Consider the following 13,461-nt stretch of genomic DNA (forward strand, 5'->3'; position numbering starts at 1 on the left):
TTAGCACTGCTGCTTCACAGCGCCAGGGACCCGGGTTCGATTCCCAGCCTGGGTCACTGTCTGTGCGGAGTCTGCACATTCTCCCCGTATCTGTATTGGTTTCCTCCGGGTGCTCCGGCTTCCTCCCACAGCCCGAAAAACGTGCCGGTTAGGTGCACTGGTCATGCTAAATTCTCCCTCAGTGTACCCGAACAGACGCCGGAGTGTGGCGACTTGGGGAATTTCACAGTAACTTCATTGCAGTGTTAATGTAAGCCTACTTGTGATACTAATAAATAAACTTTAAACTAGTACCACTCCCCAGCACCCCTAGAAATATTGCTCTTTAGACAGATTCTGGCTACAGTTTGGATGTGTTATTTATTGTTTTCCTGCACTCATACATTCCAGCCTTGGTCAGTGTCTGTGTGGAGTTTGCACGTTCTCCCCGTGTCTGCGTGGGTTTCCTCCGGGTGCTCCGGTTTCCTCCCACAGTCTGAAAGATGTGCGGGTTAGATGGATTGGCCACGCTGAATTGTCCGTTATCTTATTTTAAAGAAGAAATTAGATATAGCTCTTGGGGCTAAAGGGATATGGGAAGAAGGAGGGATCAGGATATTGAATTTGATGATCAGCCATGATCAAAATGAATGGCGGAGCAGGCTCAAAGGACCGAATGGCCTACTCCTGCTTCTAGTTTCTATGTCCCTTAGTGTCCCAAGATGCATAGGTTAGGGAGATTAACGGGATAAATATGTGAGGTTACAGGGGTAGGGCCTGGGTAAGTTACTTTGTCAGAATGTTGATGCAGACTCAATGGGCCGAATGGCCTCCTTCTGCACTGTAGAGATTCTATAATTCTATGACGTGACGCAGGTCATGAAGATTATAAAAGGACTTTACAGGGCGGATAAAATTTTTCCACTTTCGACCAAAATTAGGGACCATCAATGTAATATAGTCAGGAAGAACATCTTCACCAAGCGAGTGGTTAGAGCGTAGAGTTCACTGCCATCTGATAGATATCATGATAGATAAGTCACCGGGTCCGGATGGGATGTACCCCAGGTTACTGTGGGAGGCGAGGGAAGAGATTGTAGAGCCTCTGGCAATGATCTTTGCATCGTCGATGGAGACGGGAGAGGTGCAGGAGGATTGGAGGATTGCGGATGTGGTTCCTATTTTCAAGAAGGGGAATAGGGATAGCCCAGGAAATTACCGACCGGTGAGTCTAACCTCAGTGGTTGGTAAGCTGATGGAGAAGATCCTGAGGGACAAGATTTATGAACATTTAGAGAGGTTTAGTATGCTCAAGAATACTCAGCATGACTTTGTCAAAGGCAGATCGTGCCTTACGAGCCTGGTGGAGTTCTTCGAAAATGTGACTAAACTCATTGACGAAGGGAAGGTGGTAGATGTGGTTTATATGGATTTTAGCAAGGCGTTCGATAAGGTCCCCCATGCAAGGCTTCTAGAAAAAGTGAGAGGGCATGGGATCCAAGGGGCTGCTGCCCGGTGGATCCAGAACTGGCTTGCCCAAAGGAGGCAGAGAGTGGGTATAGATGGGTCTTTTTCTATATGGAGGTCGGTCACCAGTGGTGTGCCCCAGGGATCTGTTCTGGGACCCTTGCTCTTTGTCATTTTCATAAATGACCTGGATGAGGAAGCGGAGGGATGAGTTGGTAAGTTTGCCGACGACATGAAGGTTGGTGGGGTTGTGGATAGTCTGGAGGGATGTCAGAAGTTACAGAGGGACATAGATAGGATGCAAGACTGGGCAGACAAGTGGCAGATGGACTTCAACCCAGATAAATGCGTCGTGGTCCATTTTGGTAGGACAAATGGGATGAAGGAGTACAATATAAAGGGAAAGACTTTTAGTACTGTAGAGGATCAGAAGGACCTTGGGGTCCGGGTCCATAGGATTCTGAAATTGGTCCCGCAGGTGGAGGAGGTGGTTAAGAAGGTGTATGGTGTGCTGGCCTTTATCAATTGAGGGATTGAGTTTAGGAGTCCGGGGTTAATGATGCAGCTATATAAGACCCTCGTCAGACCTCACTTGGAGTACTGTGCTCAGTTCTGGTCGCCTCATTACAGGAAGGATGTGGAAAAGATTGAAAGGGTGCAGAGGAGATTTACACGGATGTTGCCTGGATTGAGTGGCATGCCTTATGAGGATAGGCTGAGGGAGCTTGGTCTTTTCTCCTTTGAGAGACGAAGGATGAGAGGAGACCTAATAGAGGTGTATAAGATGTTGAGAGGCATAGATCGGGTGGACTCTCAGAGGCTTTTTCCCAGGGTGGAAATGGCTGCTACGAGAGGACACAGGTTTAGGGTGCTGGGGGGTAGGTACGGGGGAGATGTTAGGAGTAAGTTTTTCACACAGAGGGTGGTGGGCGAGTGGAATCGGCTGCCGTCAGTGGTGGTGGAGGCGAACTCAATAGGGTCTTCTAAGAGACTCCTGGATGAGTACATGGAGCGTAATAGGATGGAGGGTTATAGGTAGGCCTAGAAGGTAGGGATGTGTTCGGCACAACTTGTGGGCCGAAGGGCCTGTTTGTGTTGTAGTTTTTCTATGTTTCTATGTTTCTATCTGATGGTTGTGGAGAGCAGCACAGACTCACTTAAGCGGAAGCTGGATAAATGTGTGCGGGAGCAAGAATTGGAAGGGTTGCTAACTGGGCTCGATGAATTAGAATGGGAGAGGCTCGTGTGGGTCATTGAACCCAGTTGGGTCGAATGGCCAGTTGCTGCCCGACGCATTCTGTCCAATCCTACCTAGCCTTCCACTTCCACCTGAGCTGGTTGGTTAACTCCTCCTTTCTCGACTGCCGTCCAAGATGCTGAGGCCGAACAAGGAGACGCCAAAGGCTCAGTGAACACGACTGCAACCTCAGCTACTGGAACAGAAGTAAACCATTGAGCCCTTCAACTTGTTCAATCCTGTACAGACCATAGCTGATCTGTATCGTAACTCCCCTTACTGCATTGGTTCCATAACATTTAAAATGCTTGCCTAACTAAAAGCTCAGATTTGAAATTTGACAGCAATTTGGCAAATCTAATTTAAGATTATAAAATCCCTGCTGTGCAGAATGAGATCATTCGACCCATCGAGCCCTGCACCGACCACAATCCCACCCAGGCCCTATTCCCATAACCCTATGCATTTACCCGAGCTAGTCCCCCTGACACTAAGGGGCAATTGAGCATGGCCAATCCACCAAACCCGCACATCTTTGGACTGAGGGAGGAAACCAGAGCACCCGGAGGAAACCCACGCAGACACAGGGAGAACGCGCAAACTCCACACAGACAGTGACCCAAGGCCAGGAATTGAACCTGGGTCCCTGTGAGGCAGCAGTGCTAACCACTGTGCCACCGTGCCGTTCACTTGTTCTGGACTCTTCGGCAGAGGAAGTAAATTTTTTTCTATCTGACTTACCAATACTTTCGTCACCTTTAACACCTCAATTAGATCAGCCTTTAATCCTTTGTACCCAAGGGAGTATGAACATTGTCTGTGCAATCCGTCCTCATTCGTTAAACCTTTATTTCCCTGGGAGCATTCTGGCAAATCTGCTTCCCACCCACTTCAATGCCAATATCTCCTTTCTGAGCCGCAGTGCCCGGAACTGAACAGCTCCGATGAGGTCTAACCAGAGACACAGCTGCACAATTCCTCTTTGCTCCCACTTGCGATAAAGGCCAGCATTCTGTTCTCCATTTTCAATTATTTTTACCACCTTTCTGTTCAGCGATCCTGAAAATTCAGGTAAGGGACGAAGCTGGACCTTTTGCTGAGGACCCGTTCTTCTCAATCAAATGTATTCTTCAATTGCTGAATCAGATCCTCCGAAGACCGTAAGATGTAGGAGTGAAATTCGGCCATTCGGCCCATCGAATCTGCTCCACCATTCAACGAGATTATGACTGATCTAATGTGATAATCCTCAACTCCACTTTCCCACCCCCATAACCCTTGATTCCCTTAAAAATCTGTCTATCTCAGCCTTGAACATATTAATGACCCAGCCTCCACAAGCCTCTGCAGTAAAGAATGTCACAGATTCCCTCCCCTCTGAGAGAAGAAATTCCTCCTCATCTCTGAGTTAAACGGATGAGCCCTTATTCTGAGATTGTGCCCCCTGGTTCTAGACTCTCCCACAAGGGGAAACAACCTGTATGTCTCAAAATGTCACTACTTATCCTTTGAGCTCCAATGCATTCATGCCCAACCTACTCAGTCTCTTCACGTAAGAAAATCCTTCCATACCCGGAATCAACCAAGTGAACCTTCTCTGGACTGCCTCCGATGCCAATGTATCTTTCCTTGGATAAGGGGATCAAAACAGTTCACGGTATTTCAGACGTGGTCTAGCTAGTGCCTTGTATAGCTTTAGAAAGACTTCCCTTGTTTTATACTCTGTTCCCTTTGAAATAAAAGCCAACATTCCATTTGCCTTCCCTATTACCTGCTGAACTTTCAGGGTAGCTTTTTGTGATTTATGCCCACGGACTCCCAAATCCCTCCGTGCTGCAGCTTTCTGCGGTCTTTCTCCATTTAAATAACATTCAGCTCCTTTATTCATAGAGTCCCTGAAGCGCAGAAGGAGGCCATTCAGCCCATCGAGTTTGCACCGATCACAATCCCACCCAGGTCCTATTCCCATAACCCCACATGTTTACCCTACTAATCCCCCTGATATTAGGGTCAATTTAGCATAGCCAAGCAACCTTTGGTCTGTGGGAGGAAACCGGAGCACCCGGAAGAAGCCCATGCGGACACGGTGAGAACGTGCAAACTCCACACGGACAGTGCCCCGAGGCTGGAATTGAACCCGGGTCCCTGACGCTCTGAGGCAGCAGTGCTAACCACCGTGCCACCCCTTCTTCCTACCAAAGTGCTTAACTTCACATTTTTCTGCATTATCTGTCAAGTTTCTGCCTGTTCGCTTACCTGGTCTATATTCCCCTGCAGGTTCTTTGTTTTGAGTTACTACCTTCCCCTTGCAGCTGTAATGTGAAGCTTTTTTGTTCTTTAAACAGGGACAGATGACCCCGCCCTTGCGGGAGAGTTACTCAGAGAAGCTGAACATGCTGGAGAGTCAGTACATCAAGCTGTTGGTGAGTGCTTCTATCTTCAAGCCTGGACAGGCGTTAATGTTTGTACTTCGAGCAAGTGTATTTAATGATGTATTTTGGGGTTTTTCTCCCTCCTCTTCCTTTATAAACCTGAAGGCCACTTCCCGGGATCGAGCCTCTCACCTTGACAACCTGCAGAACTTTGTGACACGAGCCACTAATGAACTCATCTGGCTGAACGAGAAGGAGGAGGAGGAGGTGGCTTACGACTGGAGCGACAGGAACTCCAGCATGTTGCGGAAGAAAGAATATCACGCCGTATGTCACAGCTGTGGTGAAAGTTGCAGTTGTTTATTTGAAGAGAAGTGTTTAAGAATTTCCCAATCCCATGTGAAAAATGAAAGGAAGCATTTGCCTTCCATTCCCCTCAGGAAGTCCCAAAGTGCTTCACTGCCAATCAAGCTCCTTTGCAGTGTCATGTGGGAAATACAGCAGCCAATGTCTGCAGAGCAAGATCCTAGAAACAGCAAATGTTTTAGGGCGGGGGTTTTCCGGCCGCGCTCGCCCTGAAACCGGAAAATCCCACCCGAGGTCAACGGATCCTTCCATGTTCCGCCCCTCGCCCGCTCCGATTCCCGTGGTGGGTGGAATGGGAAATTCAGCCCTTAAAACTTATTTTATAGTGTCACAAATAGGCTTACATTAACACCGCAATGAAGTTACGGAGAAAATCCCCTAGTCTCCACACTCCGGCGCCTGTTCGGGTACACTGAGGGAGGATTTAGCATGGCCAATGCACCTAACCAGCACGCCTTTCAGACTGTGAGAGGAAACTGGAGCACCCGGAGGAAACCCACGGAGACACAGTGACCCGAGGCCAGATTCGAACCCAGGTCCCTGGCGCTGTGAGGCAGCAGTGCTAACCACTGTGCCAACGTACCACCCCAGATCATGTGATACTGACAAGATAATTCTTTCCTTTTTCAAGTGACACTGGTTGAGGGATGAATGTTGGCCAGGACACCAGGAAGAGCTCCTTTCAGAATCGTGCAAAGGGATCTTTTTATGTCCACTTGAGAGGGCCATCAGTTTAATGATTTTTTCAGAGCGCATCACTCTGACAGTGCAGCACTACTCTGAGTGGGTCTTCAGGCCATAACCCTCTGACTCTGATGTTGGAGCACCATGCACTGAGCTGTTGCTTTGCAATAAGTGGAGCTAGAATTGGTTAACTGTCAGCCCAGTGTCTGCTGTCACACGGATGATTCGGAATGTACTTTCTTTTCACTGTGGGCCTCAGTTGCTGCATTCTCAGTTTCTTTTCTCTTGCCCTCACTGCGTGTGACAGGAATTGATGCAACAGCTTGAAGATAAAGACATTGTCATGAGATCGGTCCAGGAGATGGCAGATCAACTCCTCCTAAGCCGTCACCCTGCTCGCTCCACCATCGAGGTAAGAGCAGTGAACCTACCCGTGTCGCCCACTTGCAACGTTGTGTATGAAGCTTAATAACTGTGCTCGTTTTAATCCCTTTTAGAGCTAAGACTAAGTGTCTTGTGTTTCACTTCCTCAGGCTTTCAAAGCCGCCATGCAGACACAGTGGAGTTGGATTCTACAGCTCTGTTATTGCGTTGAAAAGCATTTGAAGGAAAATACAGCATATTTTGAGGTTGGTGTCCAATCAGTCGATCAGAGTTGACTGAAGAGACCTTGTACATCATTGCGTGCAGTCTCTCTCATTGCCCTCTTTTCTCTTTTTGCCTCCGCTAGTTTTACAATGATGCCAAAGAATCCATGGATTACTTGAAAAACCTGCAGGATACAATAAAGAGGAAGTACAATTGTGACAAATCCAGCAGCCTCGTGAGACTCGAGGACTTGGTTCAGGATTCCATGGTAAAACTCAGCGGGTTTCAAAGTACGGAACTGGGAATTGCAACAGGAAAGGGTTGCTTCCAGCAGGATTTTCAATAGCAATATGTTTAGTGAAGAGCGCATTAACAGCGTAAGCAAGGAGTGTCCAAGTCGGAGGTCACCCCAGCTGTTTTTAGGATTCTAAAGAGGGTAGATCTTGCCATTCATGGAAAGTTGATTTGCCTTATCCAGAACAGGAGAACCAGAGGCCGTGTCCTGCGCATGATAGGGATTATTTCAAAACCAATTTGCGGTAGCAGTATTTCAGTGAGCAAGTGGCCAATCAGTGGAAAGGCTGCCAAGGGAGATATTGAACCAATTAGTGTAGATTCATACAAATGCAGATTGGATGGATTTTTTTCCGGTAATTTGGTTCAGAAGGATGAAGGGGGGAATCTCATTGAAACTTACAGAATACTGAGAGGCCTGGATAGAGTGGACGTGGGGAAGATGTTTCCATTAGTAGGAGAGACTAGGATCTGAGGGCACAGCCTCGGAGTAAAGGGACAACCCTTTAGAACTGAGATGAGGAGGAATTTCTTGAGCCCGAGGGTGGTGAATCTATGGAATTAATTGCCACAGAAGGCTGTGGAGGCCGGGTCATTGAGTGTAGCTAAGACAGAGGTAGACAGGTTCTTGATTGGTAAGGGGGTCAAAGGTTACGGAGAAAAGGCGGGAGAATGGGGTTCAGAAACTTATCAGCCATGAATGAATGGCAGGGCCTCTTCCTGTGCTGTACTTTTCTTTGTTCTTTTGCAGACAAATGTGCAAGGTGTGCATTGCATTTGGGTTATTTTCCTCTCTGAGGGTGGCCGCGCTTGTCTAACTTGTCTGAAGAACGTTTCTGCCCTTTAATGTGTTTTAGGATGAAAAAGAACAGCTTCTTCAGTACATGAGTAACGTGGCCGGCCTCATGAGCCGGGCGAAGAACATCGTGCAGCTCAAACCCAGGAGTCCTGAAAACCCCACGAGGATCTCTATCCCCATCAAAGCCATCTGTGACTACAAACAAATTGAGGTTAGCAATCAAGTATTGAAGATGTCTTATTAGAACCAGGCTCCATTATTACAAGGTGCCCTCCAAGAAATCCAGTGGAGAATTCAGGAGAAACTTTCTTTTTTAACCCAGAGTGGTGAGAATATGGGGCTCACAAGGATTAGTTGAGGTGGACAACGTAGATATACTTAAGGGGAAGCTGGATGAACACATGAAAGAGAAGGGAATGGAAGGATGTGCTGAGAGGGAGAAGCCAAAAGAGAAAATGCTGGAAAATCTCAGCAGGTCTGACAGCATCTGTAAGGAGAGAAGAGTCCAGATGACCCTTTGTCAAAGCTGAGATGGAGAAGGGTGGGAGGGGGTTTGTAGGGAGCATGGTTACAATAGGCTGTTTCTGTGCTATCCTCTATATAATTATAAACATGACCGACTTAAGCATAGGTTGGTTTAGTGCAGGGCTTATGGTATTGAGTTGATTATCCCACCATGTCTAGACATCTGAGTTCCACAAATCTGGTAATTCTGTGAACACTGAAGCTTCAAGATTGCCATAAAATCCCACTCATGGGAGCCCAGCCCCGACTCCTAACGCCACTGACGTCCCTCTAATCCTGGGCGACATGATTAACTCTTATATGCCATCTGAAGTAGTCTGGCAAAACACTGTCGCTTTAACTAATTGCCCCGGCATCTCTGCTCTGCCACCTCTCTTGTATTTCTGGAAGCTCCTGAACAGCATCCTCTTTGACGATGCGCTTCTGATCATCTTTCTTCTTTTCTCCACACTTGCCTTCAGTCAAGTATTCAGTCCAAAAAAGTGCTCCGGAGCTTATTTTCTAGTGTGTGACGAACACTGAGGGAATACAAGTTGTTTCCCAGACACTTGTCATAAATTGAGAACAATTTGAAGCCTGCCGCCCAGTCTTCTAGGACTCACTGACAGAATTACACCACGAATAAAACATCGGTTACACTGGACAGGATTTCCAATCAGCTCCCGCCAGCGGGATAGCCCAAACGGCCAATGACGAGCCCCCGCTGCAGTTTTCCTGATGACGGAGGGTGGGAAAGCCCTATTGACAGCAGCGGGACTGGAAGATACCACAATACAGGGGGGTGGGGAGGGGTGGACGTGGAGTGGGGGAATCCACACATTGAATTTATAGACAGTCCCAATATTTACCTGCCTTTTAATATACGGAAACTAGGGAGAAACTTCCAAGATAAAGGATTCATTTAGGCCTGTACTGAGTGAGACAAATAATCTCTTGCAGAAATCTCAAACCTGCAATTTAGCTTTTGATCTTTCATTGGGTGGTGATTATAATATAATGCATACATTTGCGATTTGATTTAGACAAACAAAAACTAATTAGATGCGCTGTCAAGTCTTGGCTTTTATGATCTGCAGTAAATACCATGTGTGACTGGAATCAAAAAACTTACAACAGTCAACCCTCTTTGTTTGTGGTAAATTGCAGGATTTGTTACCCAACTACACCATCTATTTTCACACTCCCACAGATTACAACGCTGGATTGCAATGTGTTGTAAGAGGTTATAACTATCAGGAAAGACTGAACAGGCTGGGGCTCTTTTCCTCGACAGAAAAGGAAGTTGAGGGGTGATGTGATGGAAGTCTTTAGTGCTATATTGGGATTCAATGGGATTGATAAGGGGAGGGAAGGCAAAAGAAGGGTTATAAATGCACGATAACCACAAATAAATCCAATCGGGAATGTAGGAGACATTGGACTTGCTGTTACTGTTGGGGTCTCAAGACTAGTAAGTGACTTAACCCTTACTCTGTATCACGAGGACTTTTCAAGACATGACTATCTGTTGTCCCTCTGAAGAGGAAGATGATGCAGACTGCTCATAAGTTCCACTGACTGACTTTAGCAGTAAGGTAATGGACTAATAAGTCCGAACCTTCTGAGCCAGTTTGAAATAATGGTGGGGAGAAAGTATTTTCCATCTGCATTTATTTGGTGGGTCGCACAGCACTGGAAGAGGCCTGTGATACCTGTGATGGCTCTTTCATGGAGCTACCCAAAAAAGTCCTGCTCTTCCACTCTCTCTCTCTCCTTCGACTTTTGAAATATTTCCCCTTTTGATTATATATTTGATTCCCTAGTGCAAGTTATTATTGCGCGTGTTTCTGTCACCCTTTGATCTTTCTTTGAAACAGTACCACTTTTGATTTTGACTTTCTCTGGCGCTAGCAGTATAGGGGAGGCAGTGGCTTAGTCGTATTGTCGATGGACTGGTAATCTAGAGACCCAGGTTAATGCTCTGCAGACCCGGGTTCGAAACCCACCATGGCAAATGGCGAATTTTAAATTCAATAAAAATCTGGAATTAAAAGCCTAATGATGACCGTGAACCATTGACATAAGAACCCATCTGGTGTATTCATGTCTCTTTGGGGAGGAAATCTGGTGTCCTTACTTGGTGTGGCCTGACACGCAGCAACTCTTAAACACCCAGATGTCATGAATGAATAAAAATAATTTTTTTTTGATTGCCAAATCTCCAGGATCCCATCAAATAACCCAGGAGAAAAATCAGAAGCATTAAACATCTTTGTTTTTCCATTTTCTTTTGTACAATCTTGATAATTAATTGTAAATATTTTGGCAATGGGATGAAAAGCTGTTTTATAAACGGTCAAGCATCCAATCAGGTCACAAAGACTCTCTGCTTTCCCATTGGCCGAAAACATGGTGAACTGACTGGAATGGCTTGCAAAGTTAACCAATAGCGGGAGAGTGGGAGCAAGTCAGAGGTCATGTGATGAAACAGCCAGATGTTAGCAACCCTACTCGATGCTACCAAACACTCTGGGTGCACGAAGACCTGTTCATCTATGATGTCCGTACTTCTGACAGAACAGCTCCTACACTTCCAAATGGCCATCCTTTTGTTTGTCCCTCCGTGGCCTTGCCTCGACCTGGTTCTGTGATCTTCAGCCCCACAATCCTCCGAGATGTCTGCATTTCCCCAGTTCTGGCCTCCTGGGCACCCGTGATTTTAATCGCTTCGCTATTGGCGTCTGTGCCTTCAGCTGCCCAGAGCCTAGACTCTGGAATTCCCTCCCTTGGCCTGTCTGCCTCATTACCAGAGAACTGAGCTCACCGGCCCTAATGTGTGATTGAGTGTCAGTTTTCTGTTTGATAGTGCTCTTGTGCAGCCCTGTGGGTTGTTTTTTTACCACAAAGCAGCTCGATAAACACAAGTTGTTGATTTTCTCAATCTTCATAATTTCTCCCAATTGTCTGTGTGATTTAAAGTTTATTTATTAGTTACAAATAGGCTTACATTAACACTGCAATGAAGGGATTTTCACAGTAACTTTGTTGCAGTGTTAATGTAAACCTACTTGTGACTAATTAATAAACTTAAGTTTCTGTGAAAATCCCCTAGTCGCCACACTCTGGCGCCTGTTCGGGTTACGCTGAGGGAGAATTTAGCATGGCCAATGCACCCTAACCAGCACGTCTTTCATACTGTGGGAGGAAACCAGAGCACCCGGAGGAAACCCACGCAGACACGGGGAGAACGTGCAGACTCCACACAGACAGTGACCCAAGCCGGGAATCGAACCCAGCTCCCTGACGCTGTGAGACAGGAGTGCTAACCACTGTGCCACTATGGACGTCGTGTTTGAGAGTTTGGGGAATTTCCAAAAGATGTGCAACATTGTGAGAGGACCGGATAGAGTGAAAGGGCTTATTTACTTTAGCAGAGAGGTCAGTAAGCAGACGCCAGAGATTTACAGTAATCAGTAGGAGGATTAGATGGGGAGATGGGGAATACATTTTTCATCCTGAGGGGTTACTGGGGCCTGGAACTCGCTGACTGATAGGACTGTAGAGGCAGAAACTCTCAACTCATTTGAAATATGTCAGGATGTGCACCGACAGTGCTGCAGTCAACATGACCAAATGCTGGAAAGTGGGATTACGCTGGCTGGGTCATTTTGCAGCAAGTGCAAACACGATGGGCCAAGTGGCCTAATTTTGCCTCATAAACTTTCCATGATTCTATGATGACTCCCACACTAATTTATTATTTTTTTAAAAACAGATAACGATCTACAAGGACGATGAATGTGTGCTGGAGAACAACTCACATCGAGCCAAGTGGAAGGTCATCAGTCCCACGGGAAATGAAGCTATGGTTCCTTCAGTTTGCTTTTCAGTTCCTCCACCGAACAAGGAAGCCATTGAGATGGCAAGCAGGTAATAAAGGAGGTGTCTGTGTGCGTGTGTCTCTGTGTGTGCGTGTGTCTCTGTGTGTGCGTGTGTCTCTGTGTGTGCGTGTGTCTCTGTGTGTGCGTGTGTCTCTGTGTGTGCGTGTGTGTCTCTGTGCGTGCGTGTGTGTCTCTGCGTGCGTGTGTGTCTCTGCGTGCGCGTGTTTCTGTGCGTGCGCGTGTTTCTGTGCGTGCGCGTGTCTCTGTGCGTGCGCGTGTCTCTGTGCGTGCGCGTGTGTCTCTGTGCGTGCGCGTGTGTCTCTGTGCGTGAACGTGTCTCTCTGTGCGCGCGCGTGTCTCTCTGTGCGCGCACGTGTCTCTCTGTGCGCGCGCGTGTCTCTCTGTGCGCGCGCGTGTCTCTCTGTGCGCGCGCGTGTCTCTCTGTGCGCGCGCGTGTCTCTCTGTGCGCGCGCGTGTCTCTCTGTGCGCGCGCGTGTCTCTCTGTGCGCGCGCGTGTCTCTCTGTGCGCGCGCGTGTCTCTCTGTGCGCGCGCGTGTCTCTCTGTGCGCGCGCGTGTCTCTCTGCGCGCGCGTGTCTCTCTGTGCGCGCGCGTGTCTCTGTGCGTGCGTGCGCGTGTGGCTCTGTGCGTGCACGTGTCTCTCTGCGTGCGTGCGCGAGTGGCTCTGTGCGTGCGCGTGTCTCTCTGTGCGTGCGTGCGCGTGCGTCTCTGTGCGTGCCGTGTCTGTGCCTGTGCACGTGTGTGTCCATTTTGTGTCTGTTACATGTGTGTATCTGTGCGTGCATACATGTGTCTGTACACCCATGTGTTTGTGCATATGTCTGTTTTGTTCACGTGTGTGTTGTGCATGTGCGTGTGTGTGCGCGTGTACGTGTGTGTGCATGTTGTGCATGTGTGCGTGTGTGCGTGTGTGCACGTGTCAGTGACTGAGATTAAATAGACTTCAAAAAGAATTTGCTGTTCACTGTAAGTCTCCCAGTAGTCCCACCCCACCTGCTGCTCATCGCTGGAATTTTGTAATTCACTAAAGTGAACAACTGAGGTGAAAAGCCAGGTCACTGTACAGAAGAACAGCAGCAAGGTGGGGAAGTGTAGCAGATCGATGAGAAACGATGAGGTGGTGCCGAATCGGAATTGGAAACCATATCGGGGAAGGTGGAATCAGTGACCAACACCAACAACTGAAATGAGCACGAGAGGGACAATATTTGGCTTCACAATGGGTTCAATAAACAATGTGTTTGTTGACGCTAACATGCTTCCTGCTGCCA

At 47.5% G+C, this 13,461-nt stretch overlaps 1 protein-coding gene across 14 annotated transcripts in view; it reads left to right on the forward strand.

The window, feature by feature from the left end:
• The window catches only part of dst (dystonin), a 653,330-nt gene that overhangs the window by 298,570 nt on the left and 341,299 nt on the right, over nucleotides 1-13,461 (forward strand). For all 14 annotated transcript variants that reach the window (XM_078213315.1, XM_078213329.1, XM_078213327.1 and 11 more), the window contains 7 exons: nucleotides 5,029-5,106; nucleotides 5,221-5,382; nucleotides 6,413-6,517; nucleotides 6,639-6,734; nucleotides 6,836-6,961; nucleotides 7,845-7,997; nucleotides 12,066-12,220. In XM_078213315.1, coding sequence (XP_078069441.1) covers nucleotides 5,029-5,106; nucleotides 5,221-5,382; nucleotides 6,413-6,517; nucleotides 6,639-6,734; nucleotides 6,836-6,961; nucleotides 7,845-7,997; nucleotides 12,066-12,220 — 875 coding nt within the window. The remainder of the gene's footprint in view (nucleotides 1-5,028; nucleotides 5,107-5,220; nucleotides 5,383-6,412; nucleotides 6,518-6,638; nucleotides 6,735-6,835; nucleotides 6,962-7,844; nucleotides 7,998-12,065; nucleotides 12,221-13,461) is intronic.

The sequence above is a fragment of the Mustelus asterias genome, chromosome 5, assembly GCF_964213995.1.
Source record: "Mustelus asterias chromosome 5, sMusAst1.hap1.1, whole genome shotgun sequence".
Classification (NCBI taxonomy): Eukaryota; Metazoa; Chordata; class Chondrichthyes; order Carcharhiniformes; family Triakidae; genus Mustelus; species Mustelus asterias.